The sequence below is a fragment of the Leptonychotes weddellii genome, chromosome 10 (genome assembly GCF_054177405.1).
Source record: "Leptonychotes weddellii isolate Sample4059 chromosome 10, ASM5417740v2, whole genome shotgun sequence".
In the NCBI taxonomy this organism is placed as follows: Eukaryota; Metazoa; Chordata; class Mammalia; order Carnivora; family Phocidae; genus Leptonychotes; species Leptonychotes weddellii.
Window position 1 is genome coordinate 75,817,771 of NC_138378.1, and position 18,449 is coordinate 75,836,219.

General features: G+C 44.6%; 2 protein-coding genes across 51 annotated transcripts in view; one reads left to right on the top strand and one right to left on the bottom strand.

Moving 5' to 3' along the window:
* The window catches only part of LOC115943569 (retroviral-like aspartic protease 1), a 109,742-nt gene extending 97,927 nt beyond the window's left edge, over positions 1-11,815 (bottom strand). For 27 of the 50 annotated variants that reach the window (XM_081832099.1, XM_081832101.1, XM_081832094.1 and 24 more), the window contains exons 1-5: positions 11,281-11,815; positions 10,371-10,459; positions 8,252-8,399; positions 1,846-2,028; positions 279-402 (exon numbers count right to left, since the gene is read on the bottom strand). The gene's annotated coding sequence lies outside the window, so the exon portion shown is untranslated. The other 23 variants (XR_014148908.1, XR_014148911.1, XM_081832109.1 and 20 more) reach the window with 17 other exon arrangements.
* Positions 11,816-12,362: 547 nt separating this feature from the next.
* Positions 12,363-14,049, top strand: PCBP1 (poly(rC) binding protein 1). The gene has a single exon (XM_006728021.2). The coding sequence runs from the start codon at positions 12,591-12,593 to the stop codon at positions 13,659-13,661; it is 1,071 nt and encodes a 356-aa protein (XP_006728084.1). The 5' UTR covers positions 12,363-12,590; the 3' UTR covers positions 13,662-14,049.
* The last annotated feature ends 4,400 nt before the right edge of the window (positions 14,050-18,449 follow it).

Genomic DNA, 18,449 nt, shown 5'->3' on the forward strand with positions numbered 1-18,449 from the left:
AAATGAAGTATAGATTTGTTGTTGCAAGGCTGTACTTGTAAAGCAGTAAAAAACAGAGACTGCTTTTGTGCAGACCAATCCAAACTGAAATCAAGTTTAGATGCTATGAGAAAACTGCAAAATGCCTTATAAATAGGAAGAGTGTATTCAAACATTCACAAGATTGGCATGTGAAAGATAGATTATATTTATCCTGCACGGTTCCAGGGAACAGGCCTAAAACTGATGAGAAGTCATCTCAATTAGATTTCAATTCAAAACAAGAAATAATATCTTACCAAAGAGAGCTATTCAACATATAATGGGATTCCTCAAGAAGTGATGAGCTCCCCAGCAATGGAAACATTCAAAAAGAACTTGGGTGATCATCTGTCAGGGGGATAATGGAAAGCATTCCTGTAACTGGATGGCAGACAGGAGACAAGGAGATTGACTATTACCGCAAAGGCCCTTTCCAGCTCCAAGAGTCTATCATTCTAAATAAAACAAAACCAAAACAAACATCATTAATAAATAGAGTCCTCCCTCTGCTTTTTTTTTTTAAGTTCCAACCAGGCAGTACAATACAGTGGGTTGGATACCACTTTCCACTTGAGTAACTATAGACAAATTATTTAACTCTATTTGCCTCGCTTTCATTATCTGCGAATTTAAAATAGTACACTTATCTGATAAGATTACTATGAAGATTAAATAGCAAACTTCTTAACAAAGTACTAACATACAGAAAGTGTATAAAACTGGGAGCTTTAAAGGAAAGGTAGCTGGGGGGTGGGGGGGGGGCAGGGGAGGGTGGAAAGTGAAACCTAAATGTGCTGCTTGTTTTAGTTATCTGTACCCAACTCTCAACCAAAGCATTCCTGACTGTTGCTGGCCAGAGGCTAGGTTCCCTAGGCAACCAGCCTCAAAAAAAGAGCCCAGCCCTACCTTCTTCAGGAAGGCAGTATTCTCTGTCCTGAAATCTGGCATCCTCCCTTGCACAAAGAGGGTCCCTAAAATCTCACAAATACCACCACTCCAAAATCAAGGAGCTGAGCAAATATTATTCTCCTCACTTCAAAAAGTCCATCAGAACATCAGAGTTAAAAGGGATCTAAGAGACCATCTAGAGTGACCCTTTTGTTTAATGAATGAGGACAATAAGGCTGAGGAAAGTGAAGTCCTGGACGTTGGTGACAAGGTTAAGACAAGATCACAGGCCTCCTTATTTCTAGCCCAGTAGTCAAAAGCTTTCCATTTTTCAGATGGGAAAAATAGGACTGGCCCTACTAAGCCATCTGCCCCATACTATGTGCTTTAGACAGGTAAGGAAAGAATAGAAACGGTAGAGTGTAGAGGTTAAGAATGTAGACTCTACAGCCAGATTGCATATTCAAATCCCAGCACTGACTATGTGAGTTTAAGCATGTTTCCTAATCTCTTTGTTTCTATAAAAGAGGGTAAGAGTGACTAGCTTCTAGAGTTACATTAAGGAATAGATGAGACAACCCATGTCAAATGCATGGCACATAAAGTGCTCGATGTATACACTGCTCTGCTTCTCATCATTACCAGTTGTATTAGGAAACACAATCATAGTAACAAGAGACAGGAAAAGCTCCTACTTAGGTCCAAAAGCAGTAAGATACAGGTGTTTATTCAGCTCCACTTCCTGGCCCCAGCCAGGGAACACTCAACCCCTCAGCAGAAGACCAAAAATGACCCATCACTCTTTGATTTCTTTGGATCTAGGGAAAAATCACTTCAGAGAATAACCAGTACATGCTATGGTGATAAGATGCTTAAGATCACAAATAAAGCTTATGTGGGGTCTGAACCCACTGTGACCTTCAGATCTATGCTCACCTCTCAAGTTGGACAAAATACAGTTCATGCCCAATCTCTTCCCTTCAATCCATGATGGTGGTACAGTATAATGGTAAGAAACAAGAGCACTGGACGGAGTGCCTGGCGGGCTCAGTTGGTACAGCATGCAACTCTTGAACTCAGGGTTGTGAGTTCAAGTCCCATGCTGGGTGTGGAGCCTATCTGGAAAAAAAAAAGAAAGAAAGAAAGAAACAAGAGCCCTGGAGTTTGCCCAGGAGCAAATTACTGTTCTGTCATTTATTTGCTATGTCACTTAGGCATACCTTACCTCTTTCTAAGCCTCTGCTTCCCCAACTGCTTTAATTATTGTAACGTGACATTTAGTGAGCACTTTCTTTTTTTTCTTTTAAGATTTTATTTAGGGGTGCCTGGGTGGCTCAGTCGTTAGGCGTCTGCCTTCGGCTCAGGTCATGATCCTTGGGTCCTGGGATTGAGCCCAGCATTGCGCTCCCTGCTCAACAGGAAGCCTGCTTCTCCCTCTCCCACTCCCCCTGCTTGTGTTCCCTCTCTCGCTGTGTCTCTCTCTGTCAAATAAATAAATAAAATCTTAAAAAAAAATAAAAATAAAGATTTTATTTATTTGACAGAGAGAGAGAGAAGGAAAGAGCAAGCACAAGCATGGGTAATGACAGGCAGGGGAGAAGCAGGCTCCCCACTCAGCAAGGAGCCCAATGTGGGGCTCGATGCCAGGACCCTGGGATCATGACCTGAGCTGAAAGCAGCCACTTAACCGACTGAGCCACCCAGGTACCCCATAGTGAGCACTTTCTATGTGCCAAGCACTATGCTAAGCGCTTTACATGGTTTACATCATTTAATCATCACAACCTTATGAGGCAGGTACTATTATTATGCTCATTTTCTAGATAAGGAAAAAGAGGCAGTTTCCTAATTCAAGGCCATTCAGCTAATTACTGACAAAGCTGAGAAGTCAGGGCAGGAAGTCTGCACTGCTCTATTTCTCATAGCACCAGCCTTCATGTGGTTGCTATGAAAAGAAGACAATCTACATAAAGTACCTGGTTCATCAGTTAGCCATTACTATTACTGCTGCTATTATTATCATCAATCCCTTTGCTACTCTTCAAATACTACTTCCTGAGTTCCAACTTTACTTAAAGGAAATGGTTGTTTGCCTATACCTACATACCAGCTCACCTGGCAGCCTGGGGTGGGGTTCTAGTATTTCACTGCCCTCATAATACAGAAGTATCTGGGTGGAAAGACAAGGAAGTATTTTCTAAAAATCTCCTACTCTAGAACGCTTGGGTAGCTCAGTTGGTTAAGCGGCTGCCTCGGGCTTAGGTCATGATCCCAGGCTCCTGGGATGGAGTCCTGCACTGGACTCCTTGCTCAGCAGGGAGCCTGCTTCTCCCTCTGCCTGCCGTTCCCCCTGCTTGTGCTCTCTCTGACAAATAAATAAATAAAATCTGTAAAAAGAAAAAAAAACCTCCTACCCTAAAGCAGCTCTTTCTGCCCATGGGTCCTATCCCCATGCTTTAATAAAATCACCATTTTGCACCAAAAAACAAAACAAAACCCTCCCACTCTATAAAAAACAATATATTAACATCTTTGTTTTTAAAAATAAAATCTTCACTAATCTCGCTAGAAAAGAAACATACACATGTTAAAAATATTTTTCAAGAGATGCCTGGGTGGCTCAGTCAGTTGAGCATCCAATTCTTGATTTAGGCTCAGGTCCTGATATCAGGGTTGTGGGATTGAGCCCCACGCTTGATTGGGCCCCACACTCGATTGGACCCCATGCTCAGTAGGGAGTCTGCTTGAGATTCTCTCTCTGTCCTTCCCTACTCCCCCGTGCATGCTCTCAATCCTGCTCTCTCTCTCTAAAATAAATAAATCTTTGGGATGCCTGGGTGGCTCAGTTGGTAGGACATCTGCCTTTGGCTCAGGTCATGATCCCAGGGTCCTGGGATTGAGTCCCGCATCGGGCTCCTTGCTCAGCAGGGAGCCTACTTCTCCCTCTGCCTCCAGCTCCCCCTGCTTGTGCTGTCTCTGATAAATAAGCAGATAAAAGTTAATAAATAAATAAATAAATAAATAAAATCTTTAAAAAATTTTTTTTTCAAAATAGAAATATACATTATTCACTAAAGAAAAAAGAAACTGTCCTCGGGGCACCTGGGTGGCTCAGTCGGTTAAGTGTCCAACTCTTGGATTTGGGCTCAGGTCATGATCTCAGGGTCGTGAGATCAAGCCCCATGTCGGGCTCCATGCTGGGTGTAGAGTCTGCTTGATATTCTCTCTCTCTCCTTCTCCCTCTGCCCCCACAAAAAGAAAAAAAAATTGTCCTCTATCTCTTTCCCCTTTCCACTCCCCCATTCTCAAAATCAGTCTTTATTTAGTCATTTAATCCTCACAAGAAGTAAGGTAAGTGTCATTCATCATTATCTCCATTTGACAAGTGCAGAAACTGAGGTTCTGAGAGGTTCAAGACCAAATAGCTAGTACGTGGGTGACCAGGGTTTCTGGATAAGAATTCTCAGATATGGAGGAAGGTAAAGATAGTAAACTCCTTCACTTATGCTGAGAAGAAGTGGCTATGATAGAGGGTTCCTAGAAGATATCTAAATGAACCAAGACTGGTAACAGGATTTTAAAGAAACTCCTGCTCTAATAAGACAAGACCAAACAGAAACTGTAACTCAAAAAGCCAGTAATGCAGTGAGCTATCAGCAATCCTGCCCTCCCAGAAACAGTACAAATGATATACACTTGAGAATTGTCAGGGTACAAATGGTATTTAAAGTCTTGAAAGAGAGCACCTAGGGAATGAGTGTAAACAGAGAAGGGATGCATAGACTGATCTGAGTACTCCATCATTAGAGACTAAGAAGATAAGGAGGACTCAAAAGGGGGCTAGAGATGAGAAGCCAAAAAAGGGGGATGAGGTTGAGAAGGACGGGCCAGTGAGGCAAGGGGAAAACCAAGGGAGTGGCATCCTGGAAGCCAAATGGAACTAATGTGCAAGGAGGGAGTGTCAGGTACCACAGAGAGGTCAAGATGACTGAGAAATGACCACTGAATCTGTGTGCTACTTTCTAAGCACCTTCTTCCCTACTCCACATAGTACTTGTCTTTTAATCCAGGTAAAATCCCAGTATTGTCTAATGAATACACATAAGGTTTTTATTTAATGCAACTATAACCATGTCTCAAAAAACAAAAATCAATGTGCTTAATCCGGACACAAAAGATTTCACACAGCAAATAATGCTGAACAAATGCTTTATCTGGTTGAATTAATTGTGTCTCTGAAACAAAGTTCCCAACTAAGTCTTGCTTGTGCTCAGTAGGTGGGATCAGAGAAATGAGCTATTTAAATGTATTTCTTTTGTTCTGCCATAAAGTAGCAATTATTCTTGAACTCCCTTCCCTCCTCCCTAACTCAAACATCCTAACCAGCTAAGACCCTAAATTTCCACACACACACACCCCCCTTGAAAACAAAGCAGAACACAATCAAATCCAAAACTTGGATAAGAAAGGGATATGCTATGCCCTATACCTTCTTTCCTTTACTCACAGAGGGTTAACAATCATTTGCTAATTCAAAAACTGCTTTATGTACATTTTCTCCTTAGAATCTCTAGACCAGAAGTACAATTTCTGATGTCATCTTAAAAGAGAATCACTGCTACAAAATAAGATGAACTTTCTGTGCTCTAGTAAGCATAATCAAGTCTTCATAATGTACACTTCCGAAGCAGTAGAACAATAATCACCAAAAACTGGATCATGCAAACATCCTTTCTGAAACGCCTTCAACTTCTGAATGGACTGTGCACTCTCGGTCTTTAGGCCTTTGTTTCCCTTCTCAGAGTTATCCTTTCCTGCCCTTCACCTTGCAATTTGCCAACTTGGGACTCAGCCTGAATGCCAACTTCTCTAGGTAGCCTTTCTGGATTCCCTCCAAGGCTGAATCAAGGACCCTCTTCTAAGCCCATAGCATCCTCTGCTTACTCATATCCTAATACATTAACTTACTGTACTGCGAATCTGTTTGTCAGTACCCCTCTCCAGATCATAAACATCTTGAGGGCAAGGACAGGATCTCATTCATGTTTATATCCTTAGTGTTTGGGACATATCAAGCAATCTGTAAGTATTTGCTGACTGGAATGCCTGGCTGGCTAGGTCGGTAGAGCATGAGACTTGATCTCAGAGTCCTGAGTTCAAGCCCCACGCTGGGAGTTGAGTTAATTTAAAAAAATTTAAGAAAAGGAAAAAGTATTTGCTGACTGAATGAATAAGATAAATTTGACCTGGAATACTTTATGTGATCTTTGTAGCACATTTTCCTTGATGAACCAATTGAACTGAGGCTCATATTAAAATTACTGGCATCCTAATTACATCCCCAGCTGATAGCAAAAACAAGGAAATTTTCCCAACCTGACATTGCAAAGAGAGGATAAAAAAGAGATGTGGTGCTCAGAAGTTCTCATATCAGCTGCTCTTTCTTGGTGCAAGACAGCAGCCTATGCTTCCCACACCACACAAGGGGCAAAAAGACCTCAGAATTGTTTTCTTCACATCTCTTCCACTGATCCTGTGTTCTCCTCTTCCCTCCGCCCTGGTCTTTTCTCTTTCCTTTTCTTACCTTCTTTCCTTATTTTCTGTACTTTGCATTTGCACTCTATTCTCATTTTCCCTTTAACTTTTCTCTGCACTCCCTTCTCCATGCTTTATTTCAGTCAGAGTAGGCCTGGGAATCCATAGGCATTACTTTCACCAACTAGGTGAACTTAAGGACAAGAATGTTGCTGTATCTCCTGGGCACTTCTGTAAAACACACAAATATATTTATGTTTCTGAGGAAACCCAGTAATAACCCCATAACAGCAGCACAAGATCATCAGTATATGAGATTAGTATTATTACTCTTGTTACTATCCACAAAATGGGTAAGAAATATTTCTTAGGCGAGGGGCACCAGGGTAGCATCTAAGCATCTGACTCTTGATTTTGGCTCAGGTCATGATCTCAGGGTCATGAGATCGAGCCCTGAGTTGCACTCTGCACTCAGCGTGGAGTTTGCTTAAGACTCTCTCCCCCTCTCCCTCTGCCCCCCCACCTCTTGTGCATGGGTGCACTTTCTCTCTTCCAAATAAATAAATAAATCTTAAAAAAAAAAAAAAAAAAAGGTAGTAGGGCTCCTGGATTGCTCAGTCGGTTAAGTGTCTGCCTTCAGCTCAGGTTATGATCCCAGAGTCCTGGGATGGAGCCCTACATCGGGCTCCCTGCTCAGCGGAGAGCCTGCTTCTCCCTCTCCCACTCTCCCTGCTTGTGCCCTCTCTCCCACTGAAAAATAAATAAATAAGATTTTAAGAAAAGGAAGGAAGGAAGGAAGAAGGGAGGAAAAGGATCGATCAATCTGCCTTCAGCTCAGGTCATGATCTCAGGGTCCTGGGATCGAGCCCCACATCGGGCTCTTTGCTCAGTGGGGAGTCCACTTCTCCCTCTTACTCTCCCTCTGTGTTCTCCCACTTTCTCTCTCTCAAATAAATAAAATCTTTTAAATCAATAAAGTGGCAACTATCATTAAAAATACATACATATATATATTTCTTAGGCTATACTCTGTAGTATCCCAGAAAGTGATAGGGTCAAGGCCCTCTCAATTTACTATAATTTCAAATAAAAGAAAAATGAGAAGCTAATTCTGAAGGAGTAAAAAAAAAAAAAAGAAATCATGGGGTTTTTTTGAAAAAATGCTGCATGTTGGTAGGGCAAATTTAAAAAGCTATGGTATTCTTGCTGGACCAGGTAGATTAGGGGGGAAAATGTGGTCCCTGCCTCCAGAGTCTCCAGAGGAATAATTCCCACCACTTCCCAAACCCATAAATGTCAACATTAGAGGAAAAAAGAGGAAAGAGGTTTTCCTAAACCAAAAGTATCAGGAACCTAACATAAGTAGACTGGTTGCTCTGGGACAGAAGAATAAAGACTGGATTGAAAGCTTTTTAAGATAAAATTATTCCATGTGTCAAAGCATCAGAAGCCAAGGAGAGAACAAAACACAACTATAATAGTCAAGAGACCCAGCTCAAAAAAAAAAAAAAAAAGAGAGAGAGACCCAGCTCAGGTTCTGACAAGCTGTGTCACCTTGGGCAAGTCACTTCACTCTTCTGATCCATAGATGGCTCTTCTATAAAATAGGCATAAGAATACTTTCCTGGCAAAGTTGTCTGTGATGATTAAGTAATGTGAAATCACTTCAAAATATTTCACATAACATGCCAATGTGAAGTAAAAGGGAGCAAAACTCCTTCCTCTGAATGGAATATAAATCCTGTGGTTCAATTCCAAAGTCTAGGCCTGACTCACCTTCACAACCTCGTTAAACTCCTTAACTAACCTGCAGTCATTCAAATGGGAGAAGAGTCATGTAGGAGGCTCCAGGGGTGGGGCAGTGACTGTTTAGTCAATTGTTCCATATCTCAGTGGCTTCATCTGTAAAATGGGTGGTGTGGAATTCACTCATATATCCACAAGATACTGCAGGTCTGGGGAAGGGAGTGGAGAATTTACCATAAGTGAGTAAAATGTTTACATAATCCTCCCCCCCTCCAGAGATAAAGAACCAAGATCATCAAGTATCATCTCTCCCTAGATAAAATTTAGATAGAATTAGAAGACATCATTTAATCTCTTGTTTTACAGATGGGAAAACCAAAGCCCAGTGTTGAACTGGGTTGTAAACTTCTCAAAGCTAGACAGTGGGAGAGCTGGAGCTGGGGGCCAGAGCCACAGATTCCCAAGTCCAGTGCCCTCTACAGATTTCCGGGTCACCCACAGCACCTGTAGCCTGTACAACACACTATCAACACCAAGACACATTACAATTTAACCAACAGCTAAATGTGGCCTATGGGAGCAGAGAGAGCTTGTAGGACTGGGGAAAACAGAGAGGCTGAGAGCTGGGAAGGGGAGGTCTTTATTGGGGGGCAGGGGGAAATTTTCAAGCAAAAAAGGTTTAAAATAGGCAGGCTTGGGAAGAAACACCCAATGTATACAATTTTCTTTAGGGAAAATAAGTATGTGGCAGATTTAGAGGACCAGAGTAGTTTGAATCAGGATATAATTCCTAATTATATATAATTTCTCTTTTTGTCTCCTCAGTTTTTAACATTTACTAATTTTAATTCCCTAAACAATTTTGTCTCCCCTATAAGACAAGGCCCTCTGCATCTTGCATAGTGGTAAATATACAGACTCTGGATTCAGATTGCCTAGATTCAAATCCCTATTTTACTATTTAATAACTGTGCCTTAGACAAAATCCTTCACCCCTCTGTATCTCTGCAAAATGGAAATTAACATCACCCCCATCTCAGGAGGTTTTGTGAAGACTAAATGTGTATATTAATCATTCTGGTCACAACCTAATAATGGGTTTCTCATCATTTTAATTTTGATGCGCCTTTTTATTTCACGTAAAAGAAACTACCAGAGTACACTGCATATAGTAAGAATAAGTGTTGTTTTGCAAAGATTTTGTTTGTTTTATATACGTGTGCATATATGAATTATTTTGTAAAATTTATCTCTTATGGTGGTTTGCTTTTAAAACGGTTGGGGCACCTGGCTGGCTCAGTCGGTGGAGTATGCAATCTTGATCTTAGGGTTGTGAGTTTGAGCCCCACGTTGGGTGTAGAGATTAGTTAAATCCACAAAATAAAAAAATATGAGAGCCACTGAATTATCATACAGAATAAAGCTTCACACAGTGCCTGGCACAGTAAGCACTTAGTATTACTGTCATTGTTGCTTTTATGTACCCACCTGCCGAAGTTATTTGTAGAATTATATAAGGTAATGCAAAAGCACTTCAGAAACTATGATATAGGACATTAATGTAAGTGAAAAGAAGCAAAAACCCCTTCTCTCCATCTCTAACACCCACACATGTAGAGCCCTATTCAGGCACATATTCCTTGTTTGGCCTACAAGTTATTTGTTACATTAAACTGAAGAGTTCACAGACTACAATTTACCTAACGCTGTCATGCTCTGTCAATATTTGCAGAGAAATGAAGGCTTGGCACCAAAGTAAAATACTTATTTTTACTTGGTTAGGACATTAGGGTGAGGAAGCCGGAAGTCATGCCCACGGGTAGCTGAAGCAAGTGAGTCACACAGAGAAACTGCTTGCTCCCACAGAGCCAGGTAGGTTTAAATGTGCTGCAGACAAGGCTGGATTGACAGATACTTCAGCTTTTGGATAGGGCTGAATCATTTCCCCCTCCCTATTGTCACCCAAACACCTCATTTAAAAAAAAATAGCATTTGAGCCTCTTACAGGTATAGCTCACGCCAGGAAAATCTGGGAATCCCCAAACAGATACAAACTGGGGGTGACTATGCACCAAAAGTTTACCTGAGGGGTTCCTTTAAATGACAAGCTCACCTAAACATTCGAATAGCAACTGAATTCTAAAACCATGATTTACAGAAAAATTTGAAAATGTGCTCACCAATAAGGAAATCAGAAGGTCTGGATTCCATCCGCCATAGTGTGACCTTGAATTAGTCACTTCATCTCTCTGGGCCTAAGTGAATTCGTCTGTTAAAAAAAAGAGAGAGAGGTAACACCTACCTAAGAAGATCATTGTAAAAATTAAAGATAGTATGCAGTAAAATGCTAGCACAGCATCTGGCACTGGTAAATGCACAATAACATCTGTCTCTGTCCCTCCACACTAAAAGTTAACACCAGTTGTGGGTAAACTGAGGTTCACCAGCCAGCTGGCCTCCGAAAAAGGTCACTGGTATCCGAATTGCTTCATGGAAACTTTTTTTTTTAAGTTTTTTTATGATACCATTTCTTGGTCTCTCCAGCACAGACCTGTGCTAAAAGTCTAGCAAATCAGTAATTTCCCATTTCATTTCTTAAAGCAGCTATTCCTAAATGCTTCGGTACTGGGGGCCCAAATTATCCACTGGTACTGCCCCCCATTACTCATTATTAAATTTAAAACTAACAACTCAGTATTATGCCTACATTTTACAGTTATAAACACTTCCATTTTAAATTTATGGGGGGAAACGCATTAAAATTCAGCAGCCGAGGTTTGGACCAGGGTGGTCAGAGCAATCGCTGCGGGGGGAAGGCTCCACCCAAGACGCACGGGATGGGGGATGGGGCATTCTGGAGCTTTCGGGTCGACCCCAATTTCTCGTTAGCGAAGAATCCAGGCCACGTGTCGCCATTTTGTGTGCTGGAAACATGGCGGCCACCCCGTGGGGAAGAAAGGGGGGCGGAGGGACCGCCACGTTAGCCGCTTTCCCTGAGGGATCCTGAAGCACGTTGCGCACAAATCTGTCTGTGTGCCTTTACTGCCTGGCTTAGCCGAAGTAAAGAGAAAGGGATAGAAATAAACGTACAGGAGGCACGCAAGCGACCTTTCTTTAGTGAGAGGAACGTGCAGTGGCGAACCGGCAAGAAAGGCCTTCCAAGATGGCGGGGCTCGAGAGGGGCCGCCCCCGAAGAGCGGGGCGCGGCGTCTGCACCAAGGGGGAAACGGGAGAAAAGGCAGAAGCGGGGCTTAAACGGCGTGGGGAAAATCGGAAGAACCCCCCCCACAGCACTACTTGGCACACCATTGTCTTAAATATCTGACAAAACTGCCACGACTAAAACGACACTAGGAGGTGGGGTTTCTGCAGGTTCAACCGAAAGAAACTTGCAAAATGCAAACAAAGCATTATGTAAATGGACGCCATTCTTTTTCTACGGCCATATTTCCAGCACTTCCCAGAAATCATCAGCAGAGCCGCAACTCGGGGGGTGGTAGGGGTGGGTTTCGGTCTTTCTCCTCTCCAGCCGCCGCTGGGGGACCGGGGCAGGGGTAGGGGCTGGCGCGGGGCGCCCGGGCACCGGGGACGAAGGGGCCCCACGTGCCTGCTCGCGCGCACTCGCGCGCGCGTACCCACCCCACAAGCCTCGCCTCGCCGCCCCTCCCCCCCGGAAGACCGCGGCTGCCCCTCCCGTCTCCCCACACCCTTGCGCACGCGCTCTAGCCGCCTCACGCGCACGTTTTAAACCCGCGGCGTCCCAGCTGCCGCCTGCAGTTACTGTCGGGGCTGCCCGCGTCGCTCCGCTTTCAAACCCCTTTTGTAAGGCGGGAAAATAATGTGTCATCCACCATTCACAACACTAACATTTCCAAACATTTGCCAGTGCCGCTAGAGTTAATAAAATGCATGTTGGTTTTAAAAGCTTGCCGGGCTCACAGCGTCTGCCCATCGGTGCTTTATTTTCAATGCTAGGCTGTTATAAGAGTTTTTAAAAACTACCATGTGGAGGTTGGCGCAATCTTGTGACCTAAAAAAGACGGGTCCTCATTTTTTTTCAAGGGGTCCTGCGCGGCAAGCACTTCCGGGGTCAGAGGGTACGCGGGGTTGAAAGCGGGCTTCCCGCCCCGCCCAGACCGCCGAGGCTGCCGCCGGAGTCGCCACCGCCGCGCCCTCGCCCACCCGCCCGCCCGCCGCTCCCGGCCCCGCTCGCCCCCTCCGCCGCCGCCGCCCGCCCCTGCGACGACGCCGCGGCCTCCCGCCCGCGCCCGCTCGCTCCCGCGGCCCTCGCTCGCCTCGCGCCGGCAGTTTTGGGCCTACACCTCCCCTCCCCCCGCCAGCCACCAAAGACTTGACCACGTAACGAGCCCAACTCCCCCGAACGCCGCCCGCCGCTCGCCATGGATGCCGGTGTGACTGAAAGTGGACTAAATGTGACTCTCACCATTCGGCTGCTTATGCACGGAAAGGAAGTAGGAAGCATCATTGGGAAGAAAGGGGAGTCGGTTAAGAGGATCCGCGAGGAGAGTGGCGCGCGGATCAACATCTCGGAGGGGAATTGCCCGGAGAGAATCATCACTCTGACCGGCCCTACCAATGCCATCTTTAAGGCCTTCGCTATGATCATCGACAAGCTGGAAGAAGATATCAACAGCTCCATGACCAACAGCACGGCGGCCAGCAGGCCCCCGGTCACCCTGAGGCTGGTGGTGCCGGCCACCCAGTGCGGCTCCCTGATTGGGAAAGGCGGGTGTAAGATCAAAGAGATCCGCGAGAGTACGGGGGCCCAAGTCCAGGTGGCGGGGGATATGCTCCCCAACTCCACCGAGCGGGCCATCACCATTGCTGGCGTGCCGCAGTCTGTCACCGAGTGTGTCAAGCAGATCTGCCTGGTCATGCTGGAGACGCTCTCCCAGTCTCCGCAAGGGAGAGTCATGACCATTCCGTACCAGCCCATGCCGGCCAGCTCTCCAGTCATCTGCGCGGGCGGCCAAGATCGGTGCAGCGACGCTGCGGGCTACCCCCATGCCACTCATGACCTGGAGGGACCACCTCTAGATGCCTACTCGATTCAAGGACAACACACCATTTCTCCGCTCGATCTGGCCAAGCTGAACCAGGTGGCAAGACAACAGTCTCACTTTGCCATGATGCACGGCGGGACCGGATTCGCCGGAATTGACTCCAGCTCTCCAGAGGTGAAAGGCTATTGGGCAAGTTTGGATGCATCTACTCAAACCACCCATGAACTCACCATTCCAAATAACTTAATTGGCTGCATAATCGGGCGCCAAGGCGCCAACATTAATGAGATCCGCCAGATGTCCGGGGCCCAGATCAAAATTGCCAATCCAGTGGAAGGCTCCTCTGGTAGGCAGGTTACTATCACTGGTTCTGCTGCCAGTATTAGTCTGGCCCAATATCTAATCAATGCCAGGCTTTCCTCCGAGAAGGGCATGGGGTGCAGCTAGAACAGTGTAGGTTTCACTTATAACCCCTTTCTGCTGTTTTCCCATGATCCAACTGTGTAATTTCTGGTCAGTGATTCCAGGTTTTAAATAATTTGTAAGTGTTCAGTTTCTACACAACTTTATCATCCGCTAAGAATTTAAAAATCACATTCTCTGTTCAGCTGTTAATGCTGGGATCCATATTTAGTTTTATAAGCTTTTCCCTGTTTTTAGTTTTGTTTTGGGTTTTTGGCTCATGAATTTTATTTCTGTTTGTCGATAAGAAATGTAAGAGTGGAATGTTAATAAATTTCAGTTTAGTTCTGTAATGTCAAGAATTTAAAAATTAAAAAATGGATTGGTTAAAAAATGCTTCATATTTGAAAAAGCTGGGAACTACTATCTTAAACTCTTTGTTGGTGGTTTTTTTTCCCTTCCCTTTTAGCGTTAGGCCTTTGTAGGGAGAAGGGTGGGCCCATTCTTGGTGTTCTCTCTAGCCCTTTTCACCTATTGGTAAGATTCCATTACCATTCTGCTCCAACAAAGGAACACAGCAGGCTCGGCCTGCTTTGGGATATTTGCAGACGGAGGGGCTTTCCCGGAGAGTGACATCCCTCCAAGTTCCAGAGAGAGGCCTCTGCCCATTTCTCTGGTAGAAAACAAGGGTTTTCTGAGATGGAAAAAGTAGCCCATTCGGTAGGAACTGCAATGAATGGCAGTGTGTCCTCCCGTCCAGCCAGCCCCACCCCCCAACCCAATCTCACAGGGGAAACTTGGCCAGGAAGAAACAAAAAAAAATGTTCTAAGGTGGGAGGAGCCGGGGGGGGGGCGCCCAAAGGAGAGATGGGGGAGGGAAAAGGGCTGGGCTGGGGCTGAAGGGAGGGGCTGAGGTGGGGGGAAGGGAAAGGGTCAAGGGTGTGTTTGAGGAGTTGGAAGAGGGCAGGGGTGGTGATAGGGTTGGAGGGGTCTTGGGCCCCAGGACTGAATGGGGGATGGTACCAGTGGGGTACACGTGGCGAGCATGCACCTGTGGCAAGTAGCCTGTCAGGGGATGTTATTACACCTACCAAGTGGTGAATCCAGAAACAAAAGAGGCCCGGCTTCTAATTCTTCAGCTGTGTGCAATGTTACAGAAGTCATTATACCAGGAAATAATCCTGCGTAAATGGGGCAGCCCTCACAGGCAGGAATGTAGCTAGATCCATTGACTGTAGCCTAAGAATGTGTTAAAAATGCAGATTCCTGGGACCCACCCCCAGATCTAATCGGAAGACTGCATTTTTAACAAAACCCCAAAAGGTTCTTAGATTTAAGTGCCACTGGGCGCCTGGGTGGCTCAGATGGTTAAGCGTCTGCCTTCGGCTCAGGTCATGATCCCGGGGTCCTGGGATCGAGTCCCACATCGGGCTCTCTGCTCCTTGGGAGCCTGCTTCTCCCTCTGCCTCTCTCTCTCTCTCTGTCTCTCATGAATAAATAAATAAAATCTTAAAAAAAAAAAAAAGATTTAAGTGCCACTGATTATCTTCAATGGATCAGGAAGATCTTGCTGTGAAGGCCTAATAACCTCATGTCCACACCAGCCGTGGGACTAGACTGGACTTTATGAGAGAAAAAAAAAATCTCTATGATTAGGCAAAGGCACTAGAAAATGGCAATACAAGACAATGGGCAATTAGGTGCCAAAGTGCTTAGTTCAAACCCCAGGCACTGTGGGAGATCACTAACAGCAAAGAGAAATTCCTGTGGGAGGGGAGTATTACACACAATAAATATCTGTTGAGGCTTATTCTCTACGGGATATCTGCTTTTTTCTGAGGTACAAACCTGATTCCAAGAGTCCCTGGAGGTAAGACGGGTCTACCATGCACTTCACACCCACTGTGGAGTCAGGCAGGCAGTCACTGAAGGGAACCCAATTTCTGGAGTTAAACCTGAGTTCAAATTGAGTTCGGCCTCTTGTGGCCTTGGGCAAATTATTTAACCTCTGTATAACATGAAGGTGTTAAAAGTACACATCTCTTGGGCTTGGGGGGAAAATAAGCATGTTTGTAAAGCAGAACAGTGCTTACAACGTAGTAAAAAATATACTTCAGACTGCAAAAAGTCAAAGGTCCATTTCTGCCCACAGTGTCTTTGGACAGAAAAGACATATTTAAAAGAGAACAAAGCAATGTGTACTAACTGACAAGCTGAGAGGACAGTTGGACTGAGGGGCCAGGACAGGTAAGGGAGGACCTAGTGAAAACCCAGAAATGGGTTCATTGTCTTTTGCAGATAATGCGCATAAACCAAGTTTGCGAGGAGTAGGGCAGGAGTGAGTAAGTTGAGCCGGTCAAACCCAGGCCAAATGGTCTTTAAGAAGTCCCTAAAATTTGTTGGGTGAAGTGGTTCAAATGCCCTAAAAAAAGTAGACCTCAAATTGTCCTCAACCCCTTTTCCTCCCACCCTTTCAAAGGCAAAGCTGGCAACAATTTGTAAAATAATGAGTTGGCTGCAAGGCATAGGATGAAGGGCAACTTGGATGGACTGCAGTCAGGAAGAACGGTTAGAAAACGGCCTCAAGCAGATTCTAATAACAGGTGGGGCAGCAATATCACTAGGAATACATGTAGAAAGGAGCCAATGCAAGGGAGATTCAAACTGAGTGTGAAGGCCAAAGAAAGCTAGAAGGAGGGGAGCCATGAATTCAGACATGGTGATGTGACTCTTTGCAGGGAGAAATATTCAACAAGTAGCTAGAAATAGACAAACTGAAGGGAAGTCAGAGTTGTAGGGAGACAGGTAAATGAGAGGAAGGGGCTAGAGATTGAGCTTTAGGGTAATGGACCTAGTCTCCTTGTTCACCACAGTAACTCTCATGCCTGTCACCATAATATATTAACAGGAGCTCAGTAAGCATCTGTAGAATGAATATAGAAGTAGCCAATGAAGAAGCAATAGTCAAAGCAGCCCGAGAAAAACCAGGATAGTGCCCTTGAGTCAAGGAGGAAAGTTTCAAAGCTAACTAAGACGATAATGCTACAGAGAGGTTTAACAGAATTGATTGAACATTTACTTTGTGCAAAATACTTTGAGCTAAAATTTGATGTTTTGGTACAACTGGAAGATGTGTAGTAGCTAATTATAGTTAAAAGCATAGTACGTGATAAAAAGAGGGGAGTTGGAGGAAGCCACAAAATCAGTTGAGGCTAAAACAGCCTTGAATGCCATAATAAAGGGTTTGAGCTTTATCCTGAAAACTAGTGGGCTTCAAAAATTTTCTTTAAGTGCACCCCTTCAGTAAAAAGTCTTTAGCATATACACTATTACACATTTGTTTATAAATTACATACATGTATTTAAGTCATGCTTATTTATAAACTATATACAAGCATAATTCTAAATATTATGTATGTTAGAAAACAAAAAATTTAGGGCGCCTGGGTGGCTCAGTTGGTTGAGCGACTGCCTTCGGCTCAGGTCATGGTCCTGGAGTCCTGGGATCGAGTCCCGCATCGGGCTCCCTGCTCGGCAGGGAGTCTGCTTCTCCCTCTGACCCTCCTCCCTCTCATGCTCTCTGTCTCAAATAAATAAATAAAATCTTTAAAAAAAAAAAAAAGAAAACAAAAAATTTAGAGGCACCTGGGTGGCTCAGTGGGTTCAGTGTCTGCCTTCTGCTCAGCTCATGATCCCAGGGTCCTGGGATCGAGTCTTACGTCGGGCTCACTGGTTCAGCAGGAAACCTGCTTCTCCCTCTGCCTCTCTTCCCCTCCCCGCTGCTCCTGTACATACGTGCCCATGGGCACTCTCTCTCTCTCCCAAATAAATAAAATCTAAAAAAAAGAAGAAAATTAAATATTAACAGTTAAGATAAACAAATTGAAATCGAATTTCTAATAGTTTTTTTTCCTTCCTTTTTTTTCTTTAATTCCTTCCACCCAGTCAATCTCAGAGACCACTTTAAGGGGATACTGGGGAAGACACTTCCAAAGTCATGGGTATCCTTGGGGAGCAGAATTTCAGAAGAGTGATAGGAGAAAGCCAGATTACACCAAGAGAGGATGGCCTGGGGGTAAGGAAGTAGAGACAGGAGTGTAGATGGCGGCTTGAGGGTGCAAAGGAGAGAGAAAAATAGGACAGTGACTTGAATGAGGGAGGACTGGAGAAAAGATTTTGGTGGGGAGGGTTGTTGTTGTTTTTGAAAGGAACTTCACTAAAGGCATATAATAAGGAACAAATAGGGAGTTGAAAATAAAAGCTAGAAAGCTAGGTAAGAGAGGCGCCTGGGTGGCTCAGTCGTTAGTTAAGCGTCTGCCTTAGGCTCAGGTCGTGATCCCAGGGTCTGGGGATTGAGCCCCTGCATTGAGCGCCATATCGCATCGGGCTCCCTGCTCAGTGGGAAGCCTGCTTCTCCCTCTCCCACTCCCCCTGCTTGTGTTCCTTCTCTCACTGTCTGTCAAATAAATAAAAATCTTGAAAAAAAAAGCTAGGTAAGAAAGGACTGTGGAGGGGCACCTAGTTGGCTCAGTCAGAGGAGTGTGTGACTCTTGATCTTGGGGTCATGAGTTCGAGCCCCACATTGGGTGTGGGGATTACTGAAATGTTTGTTTTGCTGTTTTTGTTGTGAGGTTTTTTTGTGTTTTTTTGTTTTGTTTTGTTTTTTATTAAGTAGGCCCCACACTCAGCATGGAGCTCAATGCCGGCCTTGAACTCATGACCCTGAGATCAAGACCTGAGCTGAGATCAAGAATCCGACGCTTAACTGACTAAGCTACCCGGGTGCCCCGAGATTACTTAAATAAATAAAACTTAAAACAAAAAAAAAGGATT

What these genes read in the sequence shown, in the direction of transcription:
- PCBP1 (XM_006728021.2), top strand. Translation starts at nt 12,591, where the DNA reads ATGGATGCCGGTGTGACTGAAAGTGGACTAAATGTGACTCTCACCATT.